This window comes from Trachurus japonicus, chromosome 23, assembly GCF_045865225.1.
Source record: "Trachurus japonicus isolate A0001 chromosome 23, Traja_1.0".
In the NCBI taxonomy this organism is placed as follows: Eukaryota; Metazoa; Chordata; class Actinopteri; order Carangiformes; family Carangidae; genus Trachurus; species Trachurus japonicus.
In genome coordinates, this window is record NC_140929.1 from 526,597 (window position 1) to 543,403 (window position 16,807).

The window sequence follows — 16,807 nt, forward strand, 5'->3', positions numbered from 1 at the left end:
TCACCAGTTCATCAGGAAAATTAGAGAATTACATTTAAAAATACTGCATAACATATAGGGGAGAGCGGGGTAAGTAGTGCCAATTTTTACTTAAACTGCCTTTAAAGCAAGGGGATTATAATAATGCCCCCAGCTAATATATGTACATATAGTTTAGGATGTTGTGCATCACTGGGAACAATCACTTTGAATCTTAAATAAACTGATTCAGAAATATAGCTTTAGAAAAAAAAGTGGTTTTGTGGCACAACTTGCCCCCGGTGTGGGGTAAGTTGTGCCATTAGAGAGAATACACTGGGGTAAATTGTGCCATTGATAATTGAAGTAAAACAGATCATTTTAATCTCACAATGATAATGCTATATAAAAGCAAGACATTCAATACAAAATTAAGAAGCGGCGATGATCGGGTCCTCGCTTGTCCCCATGCAGTCGCGGAGACCTGAGCCACGCTGGGGGCTGTGGCGCAAAGAAACTCAATGTTTTGTTCATCCACCAGGCTACAAGCACAACCAGACTGGGCAGGTGTGTTCAGGGGCGGTCCCTCATCACACATGTTAAGTTTCAAGCAAATCAGTGCCACTGCCATGTTTCTCCTATACACAGACAGCACTGCCACTGGCACAACTTAACCCAGGCCCTTTGGCACAAATTACCCCAAGCCCAGCATTTTGAGAAAAAAGGATTCCCCAGTTGTTGACCTTGATCATAGAAATTTTACTTTGGAGGGCAAAAACTTGTGATTTGAACATAAATGTGCTTTCCTCTCAAGCCATGTGTCTCCCTTCTTGATAGGATGAGTGAAATGGATGCCCCTTCAAAAATATGTGATCACATGACCAACTTATTCTATGGTTTTCTAGATAACAGGGGTGGAACTACTTGCCCCATGGCACAAATTACCCCACTCTCCCCTACCCATCTAAAATGTATATTTCAAGATTCCTTGACATCGATAACAAATGTACCTTTTGTAAAATTGAACTTGAAAATGTAACCCATCTGTTTTATGGTTGTTCATATAGTAGTACATTTTGGAAAGAACTTGAGAATTATATATTGTGTAAAACAAAACACAAAATCAACATTGAGGGGAAGAACGTTATCACTTATTTTGATTTCACAAAAAAAAAACTATGTACTATAGTAAACCTTTATATTTTATTGGGGAAGTTCCATATTCATAAATGTAAATTTCAAAATTCTTCACCTTCATTTAAGTTGTTTTTGATTGAAGTTGATTATTATTTTAATTTAGTTACAAACCGGAAATGTATAGCAATAATGACCATACATTCAGAGATGTTTGGTGAATGATCTTGTCACAATGGCCATGATTGTGGTTTGCATGGGATACAAGGTCTGTCATTGTTTTCCTTTATTGTTAATTTGACTGTTTTTTATTTTTTTTTGTTTTTTTATTTTAATTTTATTTTACTCAACCTTTGTTGTGCTGTCATAATTGTAAATGTATTGTTGCTGTTGTAGCGAATGTGGGCTGGAAAGGCTGAAATGTTGTTATTGTTGTTGTTACAACTTGAAATAAAACTTCCTACCTTGACAGTGAGTCCCGTTTCCCTGGAAACCTGCTGCACACAGACACTTAGATCCCATCGGTCCGATCACACAGCTGAGGACAAACAGACAAACATCATCTGAGCTGCTGATGTCACAGCTGAATGTCAGGATTTAACATTTAAAAGCTAAGTTTGACTATCCGTCTTTCTGACTCGTCCTAACTACATTTTGAATAGTTGGACTTTTTATTCCAGATCTCTGTAATTCAGTTTTGCCTCTTGTCAAAAAGAACATTTCAGACAAATAACGTCACTGTAACCATAATAAGTGGATTTAACATTTAAAAGCTAAGTTTGACTCTCCAGAATTAACATTGTAGATATCAACAACGTCTTTCTGACTGGTCCTAACTACATTTTGAATAGTTGGATTTTTCATTCAAGAATTTCATTCTGTAATTCAGTTTTGCCTCTTGTCAAAAATAACATTTCAGATCCACAACTCCGTTCTTCCTTCACTGTAACCATTCATGTGTATGGGGTTTGTCATCACAGATATCTATAATTCAGTTGCAGATATCCACTATGTGAATTACAGATATCTGGAACTGAATTACCACTAGTACTAATTCCAGTTTGAGATATCTACAACTTGATTCTGACTAGTCATAATTCCCGTTCTAGATATCTTTAATTCACCTCAATTACAGATATCTACAACTTCATTTCGTCTAGTCAAAACTTAAGATATCTGAACAGGGACATGTAGATATCTGTAATTGAGGTGAATTATAGATATCTAGAACTGGAATTATGACTAGTCAGAATCAAGTTGTAGATATCTGTAACTGGAATTAGTACTAGTGGTAATTCAGTTCCAGATATCTGTAATTCACATAGTGGATATCTGCAACTGAACTGTAGATATCTGTAATGACAAACCCCATACACATGAATGGTTACAGTGAAGGAAGAACGTAGTTGTGGATCTCTGAAACAACAATTGTGGATAGGAAGAATGTAGTTGCAGATATAAGTGTGTGTGTGCACTGCAAAAACTCAAAATCTTTCCAAGAATATTTGTCTTATTTCTTGTCAAAATAGATAATTTCTAGTCAAAACTAAACTCTTTCCACTTAAAATAACTTGTTTTTAGATCATTTTCACTTGTTTCAAACAAATTTTCACTTGAAATAAGTAGAAAAATCTGCCAGTGAAAGCAAGTTTTTTGTGTTTGTAATAAGAAAGAAAAACTTGCTCCACTATCAGATTTTTCTACTTATTCCAAGTGAAAATCTGCTTGAAAGAAGTAAAAAGTGTCTAAAAACAAGCTGCTTTTAATGTGATGAGTCTGATTTTGAGTATAATTTGATTTGTTTGGACTAGAAGTGACATTTTGACTAGAAATAAGACAAATATTCTTGGTAAAATTTTAGATATCTGAAATATTCTTTTCGACAAGGCAAAACTGAGTTACAGATAACACATCCAGTCTGGTTTTTAAATGTTAAAATGGCTTGTTGACATATGAAGGAGGAGGAGTCTTACTTTGCACTGGTGTCACACCTGACGGAGCCACACAGGTCGTCGGCCGTCGACTCCACCTCTGTGAAAACACATCCACGCTAAAGTTATGTTGAACTTTAAAAACTTTATCCAGAAAGATTTTTTTACACGAGAACGATTTCTAAAAGAAGCTCTGAAGTGTTGATTGATTCATGAGTTGTTTCAAACTGTTGAACCTCCGTCGGCTCCCGTGTTCTTACTCTCGTCACAGACGACTCCTCTCCAGCCGGCGTCGCACTCACACGTCCCGTCACCCGACACACCTTCACTGCAGCGGCCATTTTGACACCTGCAGTCTGGAGGAGGAGGTCACAGCTCAACACATTTCATACTACACTGCAAAAACCCAAAATCTTATCAAGAATATTTGTCTTATTTCTAGTCAAAATGTCTCATTTCTAGTCAAAACAAATCTCATTCTACTTAAAATAAGACTCATCACATTAAAAGCAGCTTGTTTTTAGACACTTTTTACTTCTTTCAAGCAGATTTTCACTTGAAATAAGTAGAAAAATCTGATAGTGGAGCAAGTTTTTCTTTCTTATTACAAACACAAAAAACTGGCAGATTTTTCTACTTATTTCAATTGAAAGGGTTTGTTTGAAACAAGTGAAAATGATCTAAAAACAAGTTAATTTTTAGGTGATGAATCTTATTTTAAGTGGAAAGAGATTAGTTTGGACAAGAAATAAGACAAATATTCTTGGAAAGATTTTGAGTTTTGAGACTAAATTAGCCCCAGTGGAGCGGCGTGTATATCCATATAATGCGAGTACTCGGGGCACGCAATGCAGCCTCTAAATAACACATTATCTGCAGAGAAACTCCTTCATTTCACCAATATTTAGTTCTGATAGGCTAGTGCTATTCCCCTGGGTTAGTTGTTATCAACATCCGGGGTCTCAGAGATGACATCATCCAGGTCAGAGGTCAGTAGGTCAACCTACAGACCCCGGATGTTGATAACAGCTAACCCCGGACTCAGAGGGGAATAGCACTAGCCTATCAGAACTAAATATTGGTGAAATGAAGGAGTTTCTCTGCAGATAATGTGTTATTTAGACCCTGTAGACTCCATTATACGGATATACGCGCCTCTCGGCTGGAGCTCATTTCATCACAACCACTTGGAATTAGGGTTGGGCATCGTTTGGATTTTAACGATTCCAATTCTCTATTCGATTCCGGTTCTAAACGATTCTCGATTCCGATTCTTTGAGGTGCAGGTCAACAGGTCACAACTTATTTCACAGGATATTTTTTTATTTGACAAACTCTTCACACAGGCTGCATGCATGCTTGGACTTCAAACATACATCTTACACAGCTTGTAAGACCTCCAAAAGGCCTCCAAATATAGATTTTGCCAACTATGGTATTCAATTAAAAGGGAGGGTCCAACTGTAACTATAAAACTGAAACTTGGCAAGCAGTCTAACATACAAAGAGCTGCAGAACAGGTGAATGTATATGCAACAAAATAAAACAAACACTGGAGCAGTCATGATGACAAATCAAAACCAGGCTGAGGAGGTCTGTACACTACTTGGAATGACACCAAAGTTATCTGGGCGAGGAAATGATCGGAGTTTATGATAGAAATAAGGTCCAGATTGTAAAAAAAAACGGTATTTCTCCTTTAACTGCCTGCTAACTGACTGCAGGTCACCCACCCTGGTCACAGTGGACCCCGTATCTCCCGGTCTGGCAGCTCTCGCAGGCCGTCCCGTTGAAGCCCGCGTTGCACCGACAGACCCCGGTCCCGGTGGTCCCGTCCTCACACACTCCGTTCCCGTAGCACGGCTGAGCCTTCGGACCGGGACACGGCTCGCAGTGCTCCCCGAAGAACCCGCCGCAGCACCGCAGCACCTGGGAGCACAGCAGGAGGGCTTTTATTGTGAAGGCACTTCCTGTGTGTGTTGTCTTATTGCTCTAGAGCAGCGCTAGTCTTATTTTAGTCTAGTCTTAGTCTTTAGTCTAGTCTTATTTTTAGTCAAAATGTCTCATTTCTAGTCAAAACTAATCTCATTCTACTTAAAATTAGACAGCTTGTTTTCAGACACTTTTTACTTCTTTCAAACAGATTTTCACTTGAAATAATCTGATAGTGGAGCAAGTTTTTCTTTCTTATTACAAGCACAAAAAACTTGCTTTCACTGGCAGATTTTTCTACTTATTTCAAGTGAAAATTAGTTTGACACAAGTGAAAATGATCTAAAAACAAGTTCATTTTTAGGTGATGAGTCTTATTTTAAGTGGAAAGAGATTAGTTTTGACTAGAAATGAGACATTTTGACAAGAAATAAGACAAATATTCTTGGAAAGATTTTGAATTTTTGCAGTGTGGGGTCCAGTACATTTAAACATAGGCTACATCTACAATCACAACACGAAAAAGACAAGACAAGTCAACAAAAACTTACATTAAATCTTCACAATCGGATTGTCATCTACATCAAAGAGCATATCAAAGAATGTACAGTGGTTATAACATAAAATAAAATAAAAAAGGATAAAATAAAAGGGTAAAACAAATGAAGAGAGACCCTACTACCCCACATAAAACCCTGTATGTGTGTATGGGTGTGCATGTGTATGTGTGCATATGTTATTTTACAGATATGAAATTCCAAGATATTTTTTTATTTGCTTTTTTAATGTTAGTTTGTGTGTGAGTTTAGTTATTGACAGTGGTAAAGGAGGAGTTCCATGTTTTTATTGATCTATATTCTATTGTGTGCTTCAGAAAGTTGGTGTTTGGTTTGGGAAGCGTGAACCGGCCTCGTGTTGCCCGTCTGGTGGCTTGTGTACTGTAAATGAATCATGATTGTGTTTTGTGTGTGCACTGCAAAAACTCAAAATCTTTCCAAGAATATTTGTCTTATTTCTTGTCAAAATGTTTCATTTCTAGTCAAAACTAATCTCTTTCCACTTAAAATAACTTGTTTTTAGATCATTTTCACTTGTTTCAAACTCATTTTCACTTGAAATAAGTAGAAAAATCTGTCAGTGAAAGTAAGTTTTTTGTGTTTGTAATAAGAAAGAAAAACTTGCTCCACTATCAGATTTTTCTACTTATTTCAAGTGAAAATCTGCTTGAAAGAAGTAAAAAAGTGTCTAAAAACAAGCTGCTTTTTATGTGATGAGTCTTATTTTGAGTATAATTTGATTTGTTTGGACTAGAAGTGACATTTTGACTAGAAATAAGACAAATATTCTTGGTAAGATGTTGAGTTTTTGCAGTGTGTGTGTGTGTGTGTGTGCGTTGATGCAGTGGACGTACGATGTTCTTCTGGAGGCAGGTGGCTCTGCAGCCGACCGTCAGCAGCTGCTGCCCCTCAAACATCCGCGTGAACATGCACTTCCTGACCCGCGACGGCTTCTGCACAGACACAAGACACAAAAACAAACACAGACACAAACACAAACACAAACACAAACACAAACACAAACAAACACAAACACAGACACAAACACAACCAGGTGAAGACGATGATGAATCCACGTGCATCAACTCAACAGGAAGTGAACGGCGGCGGCGGTCAGGTCTTACCGCTGGGACGGAGGCGTTGGGGCAGATTTTGCCCTGAGGGAACAAACAGTCGACACAGTTTCCCTGTTGGGGGGTAAAGGGGGAGGGGGGGGGGGGGGGCAGCGTTAGTGTTGGTCAGCAGCTGAGTCAATCAATCAAATCATCAAAATAAACTTTAATGTCCCCGGAGGGAAAATTGTCTTGGACAATCAATGCTGTACATCAGGGGTCTCAAACTCAAATGAGCTGGGGGGCCACTGCTGGCCCTGTCATCTCAGTGGGGGGCCACTAAAGTTTTCAAGACGAGTATAAAAAAAAAAATCACAAATATTTCTGAAAACTGGGTTATTTTCAAATATTGTATGATAATTAGGGCTGTCAAACGATTCAAATTTTTAATCGCGATTAATCTCAAAATTTCCTGAGTTAATCACATATTTTTCTTTTTTGCTTGAAATACCAGCAAGAGGAATGGAAAGCATAAGAAACATCCAAATCTGGACGTTTATTATGCTTTCCAAATACCATTTGATGTGGCCCCCGGGCCGGGAGTTTGAGACCCCTGCTGTACATCCTGCAAAACAGATTTTAAAACCATACACCATCTGCCCCTCTGTTTCTGCTACAGAAAAAGAGCTGTAAGAGTTATCCACAAGGCAGGTAATAGAGATCCCTCAAATAGATTTTTTATTTCTGCAGGTTTGTTGAAAATGGCCGATATAATAGAATTACAGACCCTAAAAATAATGTTTAAAGCAAAGAACAGATCATTACCAGAACATTTACAAAGCTTGTTTAAATTGGAGGAAGAGGATAAAACAGACTGAAGCTTGGTTTTAAACATTCATTTGGAAGGCTATAAGCTTAAAACAAATGTGTATTTCTGTTGCAGGTGTAAAACTACGGCATTCACAAAGCAAGGAACTGAAAAGCTGTACAAGTATGTCTCAGTTTAAGAAAATGTTTAAAAAAGAAAAGATAAGCATCTACAAAAGAGAAGAAGGAGAAAGAGAAAAAGAAGGGAAAAGAGAAAAGATAGATAGACGAGTGGTGTCTACCGTTTTGTTAGTTTTCTTGTCACTACTATGTTTCATCATCTTTAATATTTTGAAACAGAGAATAATATTGGTGTTGATAGTAAGCCAATGTAATTCTAACAACAGAGAGGGGCAGCTACTATAAGTTTTCTTCATCCTGCTCCTTTTCATTCATGGTGACAATGTGTAGCTACATTATGTAAATATGTGCAACCATGTGAGAATGTAAACCATGAATGAAATAAATCTAAATGAAATGAAATGAAAAACATACTCACACACACAACCAACAGAGATCACAGTACGACTAAGTTCATAGTTCATACAAAGTAATAAATAATTATTGCACTTTCTACTGTAGCCTACACTGCAAAAACTCAAAATCTTCCCAAGAATATTTGTCTTATTTCTTGTCACAATGTCTCATTTCTAGTCAAAACTAATCTCTTTTCACTTAAAATAAGACTCATCACCTTAAAATTTACTTGTTTTTAGATCATTTCACTTGTTTCAAACTAATTTTCACTTGAAATAAGTAGAACAATCTGCCAGTGGAAGCAGTTTTTTGTGCTTGTAATAAGAAAGAAAATCTTGCTCCACTATCAGATTTTTCTACTTATTTCAAGTGAAAATCAGCTTGAAAGAAGTAAAAAGTGTCTAAAAACAAGCTGCTTTTTAATGTGATGAGTCTGATTTTAAGTAGAATGAGATTTGTTTTGACTAGAAATAAGACAAATATTCTTGGTAAGATTTAGAGTTTTTGCAGTGTATATATTGCATCTTGCCTCAGTGTTGCCACAGTCTCTGAGTCTAAATTGCACCATTGTGTACGTGTGGACTCGACCATCAGCATCAGTTTAGTGAGGTGATTATGGTCTGTAGCTGCAGGTGAGGGAGGCGTTACCGTGACGCTGGGGTAGGTGACCTCATCGCAGCGGTTCCTGTTGATCGGCAGGACGGCGGCGAGGCCGTGGACCACGCCGTCGCCGCTCAGCAGGTTGGACGTCGTCAGCTGGGCCTCGTTCACAAACAGCTGCAGACACACACACACACACACACACACAGACACACACACACACACACACACCGCGTTTACATCCACACGCTTTTATTCACATTAAACAATATGGAATCAGAAATGTCGGTAACTCTTTACTTGAATAGGTATTCATCAGATTGACGTAACAGCTGTCACACTGCAAAAACTCAAAATCTTACCAAGAATATTTGTCTTATTTCTAGTCAAAACAAATCTCATTCTACATCACATTAAAAAGCAGCTTGTTTTTAGACACTTTTTACTTCTTTCAAGCAGATTTTCACTTGAGATGAGTAGAAAAATCTGGTAGTGGAGCAAGTTTCTTATTACAAGCACAAAAAACTTGCTTTCACTGGCAGATTTTTCTACTTATTTCAATTGAAAATTATTGTGAATTATTGCAGAAGTGAAAATGATCTAAAAACAAGTTCATTTTTAGGTGATGAGTCTTATTTTAAGTGGAAAGAGATTAGTTTTGACTAGAAATGAGACATTTTGACAAGAAATAAGACAAATATTCTTGGAAAGATTTTGAGTTTTTGCAGTGCATAACCATCAATGAATACTTCTGACAGCTGTGGTTAAGTGTCATTCGGTAAGTTATGTCACTTTTGATGCAAAGTTGACATTGTTTGAGATGTTTTTGTTATGACAACTTGACATCATTGTTAAAGTTTGTCCATTAGGTCTGCTATGACAGTTTAAATTGTCTTTATGTCAAGTTGTCAGAACAAAAACATCCCAAACAATGTCAACTTTGCATCAAAAGTGACATAACTTACTGAATGACACTTAACCACAGCTGTCAGAAGTATTCATTGATGGTTATGACAGTGTTATGTCAATCTGATGAATACCTATTCAGGTAAAGTGTTACCAAAATGTCTTATGGAAACTGTAAAATTCGATTAAATGTCATGAATATCGATAAAAAGTTAATCTCATTGGATTTTCTCTTGATCGATACAAAGTTCAGGCAACAGATTCTGATGGAAACAGTTGTTTGTCTGATAAATGCGAGTTGTGATCACGTTTTATGTGGATTCGTCTACGTATTCCAGCTGTTAGAGTGAACACAGACAGATGCAGGTGAACAGGACAGACTGGCTTCATGTGGAGACTCTCCACACTGCAAAAACTCGTCTTTCCAAGAATATTTGTCTAATTTCTTGTCAAAATGTCTCATTTCTAGTCAAAACTAATCTCTTTCCACTTAAAATAAGACTCATCACCTAAAAATGAACTTGTTTTTAGATCATTTTCACTTGTTTCAAACAAATTTTCACTTGAAATAAGTGGAAAAATCTGCCAGTGAAAGCAAGTTTTTGGTGCTTGTAATAAGAAAGAAAAACTTATCATATGTTGCTACTTATCTAATAAGAATTTTGTTCTTAATTAGCTTGCCTGGGTAAATAAAGGTTAAATAAAAAATTAAATTTCAAGTAAAAATATGCTTGAAAGAAGTAAAACGTGTCTACTTTTTAATGTGATGAGTCTTATTTTAAGTAGAATGAGATTTGTTTTGATTAGAAATAAGACAAATATTCTTGGTAAGACTTTGAATTTTTGAATTAAGTAGAAAAATGAATGGAAACACCTTAAATTACTAGAAAACAATTCGATAGCCTACACCAATGTGATCGCAAAACAGCACATGACGTCATTACTCACGGCTTTTTTTTTTAATTCAAAGGTCTGAGATGGAAACGCACTTGAACCGGCGTTATTCGCATTAATATTTTTTATGGATCTTGAGATAATTAACTCAACGAGCCGATGGAAACACGTAGTTCTGGTTCTGACCTTCCCGTCTCGGGGGAAGAAGCCGAGCTGGAAGGAGAAGCCGAGCAGCGTGGGTCTGTATCCGCCGGGCTGCAGGTCGGTCTTCAGCAGCCGCTCCGACATCACCACGTGGTAACGAGTCGTGTTCACATCCTGTTTTCAAAATAAAAGCGAAAAGAGACTGTGACAAGCTGTCTGCTCTCAGCTCTCTCACTGCAAGAACTCAAATATCTTACCAAGAATATTTGTCTTACTTCTAGTCAAAATGTCACTTCTAGTCCAAACAAATCAAATTATACTCAAAATAAGACTCATCACATAAAAATTTGCTTGTTTTTAGACACTTTTTTTTTTACTTTTTTCAAGCAGATTTTCACTTGAAATAAGTAGAAAAATCTGATAGTGGAGCAAGTTCTTCTTTCTTATTACAAGCACAAAAAACTTGCTTTCACTGGCAGATTTTTCTACTTATTTCAAGTGAAAATTAGTTTGAAACAAGTGAAAATGATCTAAAAACAAGTTATTTTAAGTGGAAAGAGATTAGTTTTGACTAGAAATGAAACATTTTGACAAGAAATAAGACAAATATTCTTGGAAAGATTTTGAGTTTTTGCAGTGAGAGCACAGTTTTGTCTTATTTCTAGTCAAAACTAATCTCATTATACTTAAAATAACACTTATCACATAAAAAGCAGCTTGTTTTTAGACACTTTTTACTTCTTTCAAGCAGATTTTCACTTGAAATAAAATAAGTAGAAAAATCTGATAGTGGAGCAAGTTTTTCTTCCTTATTACAAGCACAAAAAACTTGCTTTAACTGGCAGATTTTTCTACTTATTTCAATTGAAAATTAGTTTGAAACAAGTGAAAATGATCTAAAAACAAGTTAATCTTTAGGTGATGAGTCTTATTTTAAGTGGAAAGAGATTAGTTTTGACTAAAATTGAGACATTTTGACAAGAAATAAGACAAATATTCTAGAAATAAGACGAAAGATGTTGAGTTTTTGCAGTGCAGGTGTTTGGCGAAGCAGCTGGACTCGTACCAGCGCCGTGGCGGCCATCTTCTTCAGGTAGTCGTTGATGGCGTCGTCCGTCGGAGCGAAGACGGTGAACTCGTTGGCCTGTTGGATCTCGTCTGTCAGGTTGTACTCCTGCACCGGAAAACAACAAACAACAAGTTGTCAACAACACCACGATGCAGACATACACTGCAAAAACTCAAATATCTTACCAAGAATATTTGTCTTACTTCTATCAATCAATCAATCAACTTTATCTATATACGTAGCACATTAAAAAAACCACAGGGGAAGCCAAAGTGCTTTACACTGGGACATAAAAAGATTGAGGTAAAAGACATAAACACACAGACTAGTCAAAATGTCATTTCTAGTCAAAACAAATCTAATTCCACTTAAAATAAGACTCATCACATTAAAAGCAGCTTGTTTTTAGACACTTTTTACTTCTTTCAAGCAGATTTTCACTTGAAATAAGTAAAAAAAAAATCTGATAGTGACACAAAGCACAAAAAACTTCCTTTAACTTGCAGATTTTTCTACTTATTTCAATTGAAAATTAGTTTGAAACAAGTGAAAATGATCCAAAAACAAGTTAATCATTAGGTGATGAGTCTGATTTTAAGTGGAAAGAGATTAGTTTTGACTAAAATTGAGACATTTTGACAAGAAATAAGACAAATATTCTAGAAATAAGACGAAAGATTTTGAGTTTGTGGCGTGCGGCTGCCGGTTGGCGGTCGGTGTTCGTACGATGAGGTGCGATCTGAAGAGAGAGAACTCCGGCCGGGTGGCGAGCGCCGCCAGCAGCCCCTCGCTCAGCTTCCGGTCCGGAACCAGAACCTGCAGGTCGACACAGACACAGAGACACAGAACCGTCAGAGTCAGAGTCAGTTTATTTGCCATTTGTGGAGGAAAACACATTGGAAAAGGGTTTGCGAGAGCTCAAAAAGAAACACTTAAGACAATAGAACAATAGACAACCAATAAGCAGATAAATACAGTTTTTCTTGATTGTTTACACACATTTTCTGAAAGCATGCCTCATACTCTCAGAACTCTACACACAAATCCAAAAACACACACACACACAATGGGCAAAACCCCTCACTGCTCCTGCAAAATGAAACTTTACATTCAAAACAATGTTATTTCTTCTCAAAATGCTGTTTTAGTCTCAAATGACACAAACCATCATATGACGAGACATTTATAAGAACCAGTTGAACACTGATGTGCTCAGTGTAAAACACGAGGATGAATGGAAAACACTTCTACTCCATTCATCATAATGACTTAGGTTTTGTTTTTACTGTAACTACAGACAGTACATATATATATATATATATAAATGTGTTGTAAAATTTTAGAATATTGTTTTGATACTCAGAACACTCAAATACACGGTAACAAATGAAATGTGTGAAGACGCGACCGAGGTGGTCTTGTGACTATGCAGCCGTGCTGATCTGACCACAAAAGAAAAAAAAAAAGAGTCAGTCGGGGTCAGCTGGTTCACGGCCAAACAATTTTGAAAGACTGAACACATAATTTTGACAGGATGAGACTGTAACATGTAGCTCTCCTAGTAGAGCATCAATGCATTTTCTTTTCTCCTCATCATTACAGTAAACAATCAATAAACAGATAGACAATAGATAAAACTAGAACATTTCCTCTGGGGAAATTTTGAAAGGGCCACGGGGCTACTGCCGGTTTTACCATCTCTGTCAACATGGGAATCAAACCCACGATCTTAAGGTCAAGACAGAGCTGATCAGACAGACACATGATCATCTTTCTATAAGCACTGATATGGAGGAGCTGTAACCACATTAGGTTAACTGTGTGTGTGTGTGTGTGTGTGTGTGTGTGTGTGTGTGTGTGTGTGTGTGTGTGTGTGCCAGGGTTCCTACAGCTTAAGCCAAGTTAAATTTAAGACTTTTTAAGACTTTTTTAAAGCCACTTGAAATGAAATTTAAGACTGACTTCATGATAAACACAAATGCAGAAAAAAAACACCACATCAATTACATACGTAGGGTTAGGGACAATTTGACCCACTTTCCTATGTGATCCAAGGTAAAGTGACTGCTACATGAACATTGGATTGTGTCTCTTTCCAGCTGTCCTTTCAAAATAAATGTCTCTTTCCAGCTGTCCTTTCTAAATAAATGCATAAAAAGTCCGAAAAAAAAAAAAAAACTGACTCTGGAGCTGGTGGCGGTGAGAAATTTAGCGTTGACAGCCGCCACTAACTTCTCTATGTCGGAATGTTACCAATTATTTTGAGATTTGAGACTAATTACAACCATAAAATACCACTCACCATGTGTTAACATTTTTAAGACTTTGAAAAATTGATTTAAAACATTTTAATGCCAATTAAGGCCTTGTTTTTAGATGAATGAATTCAATGCCTTTTAAGACTTTTTAAGGATCCGTAAGAACCCTGGTGTGTGTGTGTGTAAACATTTAAACGAGCGCCAGGTGGATTGTTTATGAAGTTAACGAGCTCTGGCCTGAGAATCAGACATTACCACGGCAACTCGAGGTGGTTACTACGGCGATAGGGCCCCCCCCCAGGCTGAGGCAGACAGAAACGTGGAGAAAAAGAGTGATTTTCTGCCTCTGCACCGGTCTCACATTTAGGCTTAGGGTGAGAAAACGGTAACTCCTATCAGAACAAAACACAGATCAACGTTGCTCTAAGGACTTACTGAAAATTTCGGTACGATTTGGTGTTTCTACAGTAAATATTTTGGAGACGCTGGCAGTTTTAAAACATCAGGCCGTTCTGCTCCTCTCAGAAAATATTTGTATTGGAGTCAATGAGGAGCAGAGACAGACGTGGCCGCACTCAGAGGCTGATAATTCTAATTCTGTAAGTCTCTCTGATATTTTGAGCACATGATGAGAAACAGAACAAGTTTGTCTTACAAATTCTGAAAAAATTATGTGTGTAGAGTGTAAATTGTGGCCGGGCCGAGTTTGGTCCCTACGGGATCAGTGCCCGGTGCGATGGCCCGTGGCCCTAATAAAATGGACAATTTGCCCCCATGGTCAGTCCGTCTGTACGGTTTTCCAGGTGCCGTTACCATCACCATGGCGACCTTCTCACCTTGTCGACGATGTGGATCACCCCATTGGTTGCGGCTAAATCCGGCGTGGTGATGGAGGCTCCGCCCACAGCCGTGACCTGAGAACAGACGGGTCAGAGTCAGAGGGAACGGACCTCGACTGCTCTGGCTGGTTTAGAGTCTAGAGTTTATTTATTTATTTAGCACACAAATTTCAATGGTGCAAGGAGGGAACGAAGCCGGTTGGCTGGTACATAGGCTCCACCCCTATAACAAATTACAACAAGACAAATTTCAATGGCTAACAAATAAACATAAAAAAAGAGATAAAGTGCTACATAATCAATGTTATATGAGCAAAAATGAACAGAAATGAGAAAAAAATAAAGAAATAAAGTGCAAAGTGATTCGGTATCAAATAAAGACAATAGAGATAATATACAAAAAATTAATTAATTGAACTCATAAAAGGACAGAGTAAGGATGCGGGATATGGAGAGAGCGAAAGAGAGAGAGAGAGGAAAGAGAGAAGTTGAGATGTATTTTTAACTGCTTTTTAAAAAGTGAGTAAGAAGAAATGGATCTTAATGAAGGAGGTATAGTCCATTCCAGAACATAGGACCTCTATAAATCAGATTAAACTGATGGTGTGATGTGTGGGTGAAGGGTAGATATAGAGTAAGATTATTACTGTGTCTAGTGGTGGCGGCCTCACACTGCAAAAAATCAAATATCTAACCAAGAATATTTGTCTAATTTCTAGTTTAAAATGTCATTTCTAGTCAAAACTAATCTCATTCTACTTAAAATACGACTCATCACATTAAAAAGCAGCTTGTTTTTCTACACTTTTTACTTCTTTCAAGCTGATTTTCACTTGGATTAATCTGACAGTGGGGCAAGTTTTTCTTCCTTATTACAAGCACAAAAAACTTGCTTTCACTGGCAGATTTTTCTACTTATTTCAAGTGAAAATTAGTTTGAAACAAGTGAAAATGATCTAAAAACAAGTTCATTTTTAGGTGATGAGTCTTATTTTAAGTAGAAAGGGATTGTTTTGACTACAAATTAGACATTTTGACAAGAAATAAGACAAATATTCTTGGAAAGATTTTGAGTTTTTGCAGTGCACCTCAGCCCCTGTGCTACTGCTCTCACCTCATTGGCTGTTGAAACAGGAAGTGCTGTCTGAAGCAGTGATGTCACCGAGGAGACGGCGCTCAGGCTGGACGACGGAAACCTCCCAGAGATCACGTGGTTCCTGTTTAAAACACGACACGAAGAGACACAACAGAGTCTGTTAACGCTCTGCACTGCAAAAACTCACATATCTTACCAAGAATATTTGTCTTATTTCTAGTCAAAATGTCATTTCTAGTCAAAACAAATCTCATTATACTTAAAATAAGACTCATCACATTAAAAAGCAGCTTGTTTTAAAGACATTTTTTACTTCTTTCAAACATATTTTCACTTGAAATAAGTAGAAAAATCTGATAGTGGAGCAAGTTTTTCTTTCTTATTACAAGCAGAAAAAACTTGCTTTCACTGGCAGATTTTTCTACTTATTTCAAGTGAAAATTTGTTTGAAACAAGTGAAAATGATCTAAAAACAAGTTCATTTTTAGGTGATGAGTCTTATTTTAAGTGGAAAGAGATTAGTTTAGACTAGAAATGAGACATTTTGACAAGAAATAAGACAAATATTCTTGGAAAGATTTTGAGTTTTTGCCGTGTGACTGGTCCAGGTCCAGACCACTAATACCTCTTTTCCACCAAACTGGTTCCAGTGCTGGTTCGGTGCTTAAAGGGATAGTATCATATTTTTTTAAAGTGGGGTTGTATGATCTCCAAATAGCCCCTAAGTAGTTTAATTGCAGTAGAAGACTCTCTGCACTCCTCCCGTTAGCAACGCCAGCCCATAATAGCCCTGCCCAGAGATTTACAACATACAGTGTTGTGAACAGAGCCAAAGAAACGGCCTATTTTCACGGCCTACACTGCAAAAACTCAACATCTTTCCAAGAATATTTGTCTTATTTCTTGTCAAAATGTCTCATTTCAAGTCAAAACTGATCTCTTTCCAATTAAAATAAGACTCATCACCTAAAAATTAACTTGTTTTTAGATCATTTTCACTTGTTTCAAACTAATTTTCACTTGAAATAAGTAGAAAAATCTGCCAGTGAAAGCAAGTTTTTTGTGTTTGTAATAAGAAAGAAAAACTTGCTCC

At 37.2% G+C, this 16,807-nt stretch overlaps 1 protein-coding gene across 1 annotated transcript in view; it reads right to left on the reverse strand.

Annotated features, from left to right (window-relative positions):
* stab2 (stabilin 2) overlaps positions 1 to 16,807 on the reverse strand; it is a 93,768-nt gene that overhangs the window by 31,150 nt on the left and 45,811 nt on the right. The window contains exons 29-40 of the mRNA XM_085769422.1: positions 15,733 to 15,835; positions 14,616 to 14,693; positions 12,248 to 12,337; positions 11,519 to 11,626; positions 10,495 to 10,626; positions 8,557 to 8,685; positions 6,637 to 6,699; positions 6,367 to 6,465; positions 4,757 to 4,952; positions 3,284 to 3,379; positions 3,066 to 3,123; positions 1,557 to 1,630 (exon numbers count right to left, since the gene is read on the reverse strand). Coding sequence (XP_085625548.1) covers positions 1,557 to 1,630; positions 3,066 to 3,123; positions 3,284 to 3,379; positions 4,757 to 4,952; positions 6,367 to 6,465; positions 6,637 to 6,699; positions 8,557 to 8,685; positions 10,495 to 10,626; positions 11,519 to 11,626; positions 12,248 to 12,337; positions 14,616 to 14,693; positions 15,733 to 15,835 — 1,226 coding nt within the window. The remainder of the gene's footprint in view (positions 1 to 1,556; positions 1,631 to 3,065; positions 3,124 to 3,283; positions 3,380 to 4,756; positions 4,953 to 6,366; positions 6,466 to 6,636; positions 6,700 to 8,556; positions 8,686 to 10,494; positions 10,627 to 11,518; positions 11,627 to 12,247; positions 12,338 to 14,615; positions 14,694 to 15,732; positions 15,836 to 16,807) is intronic.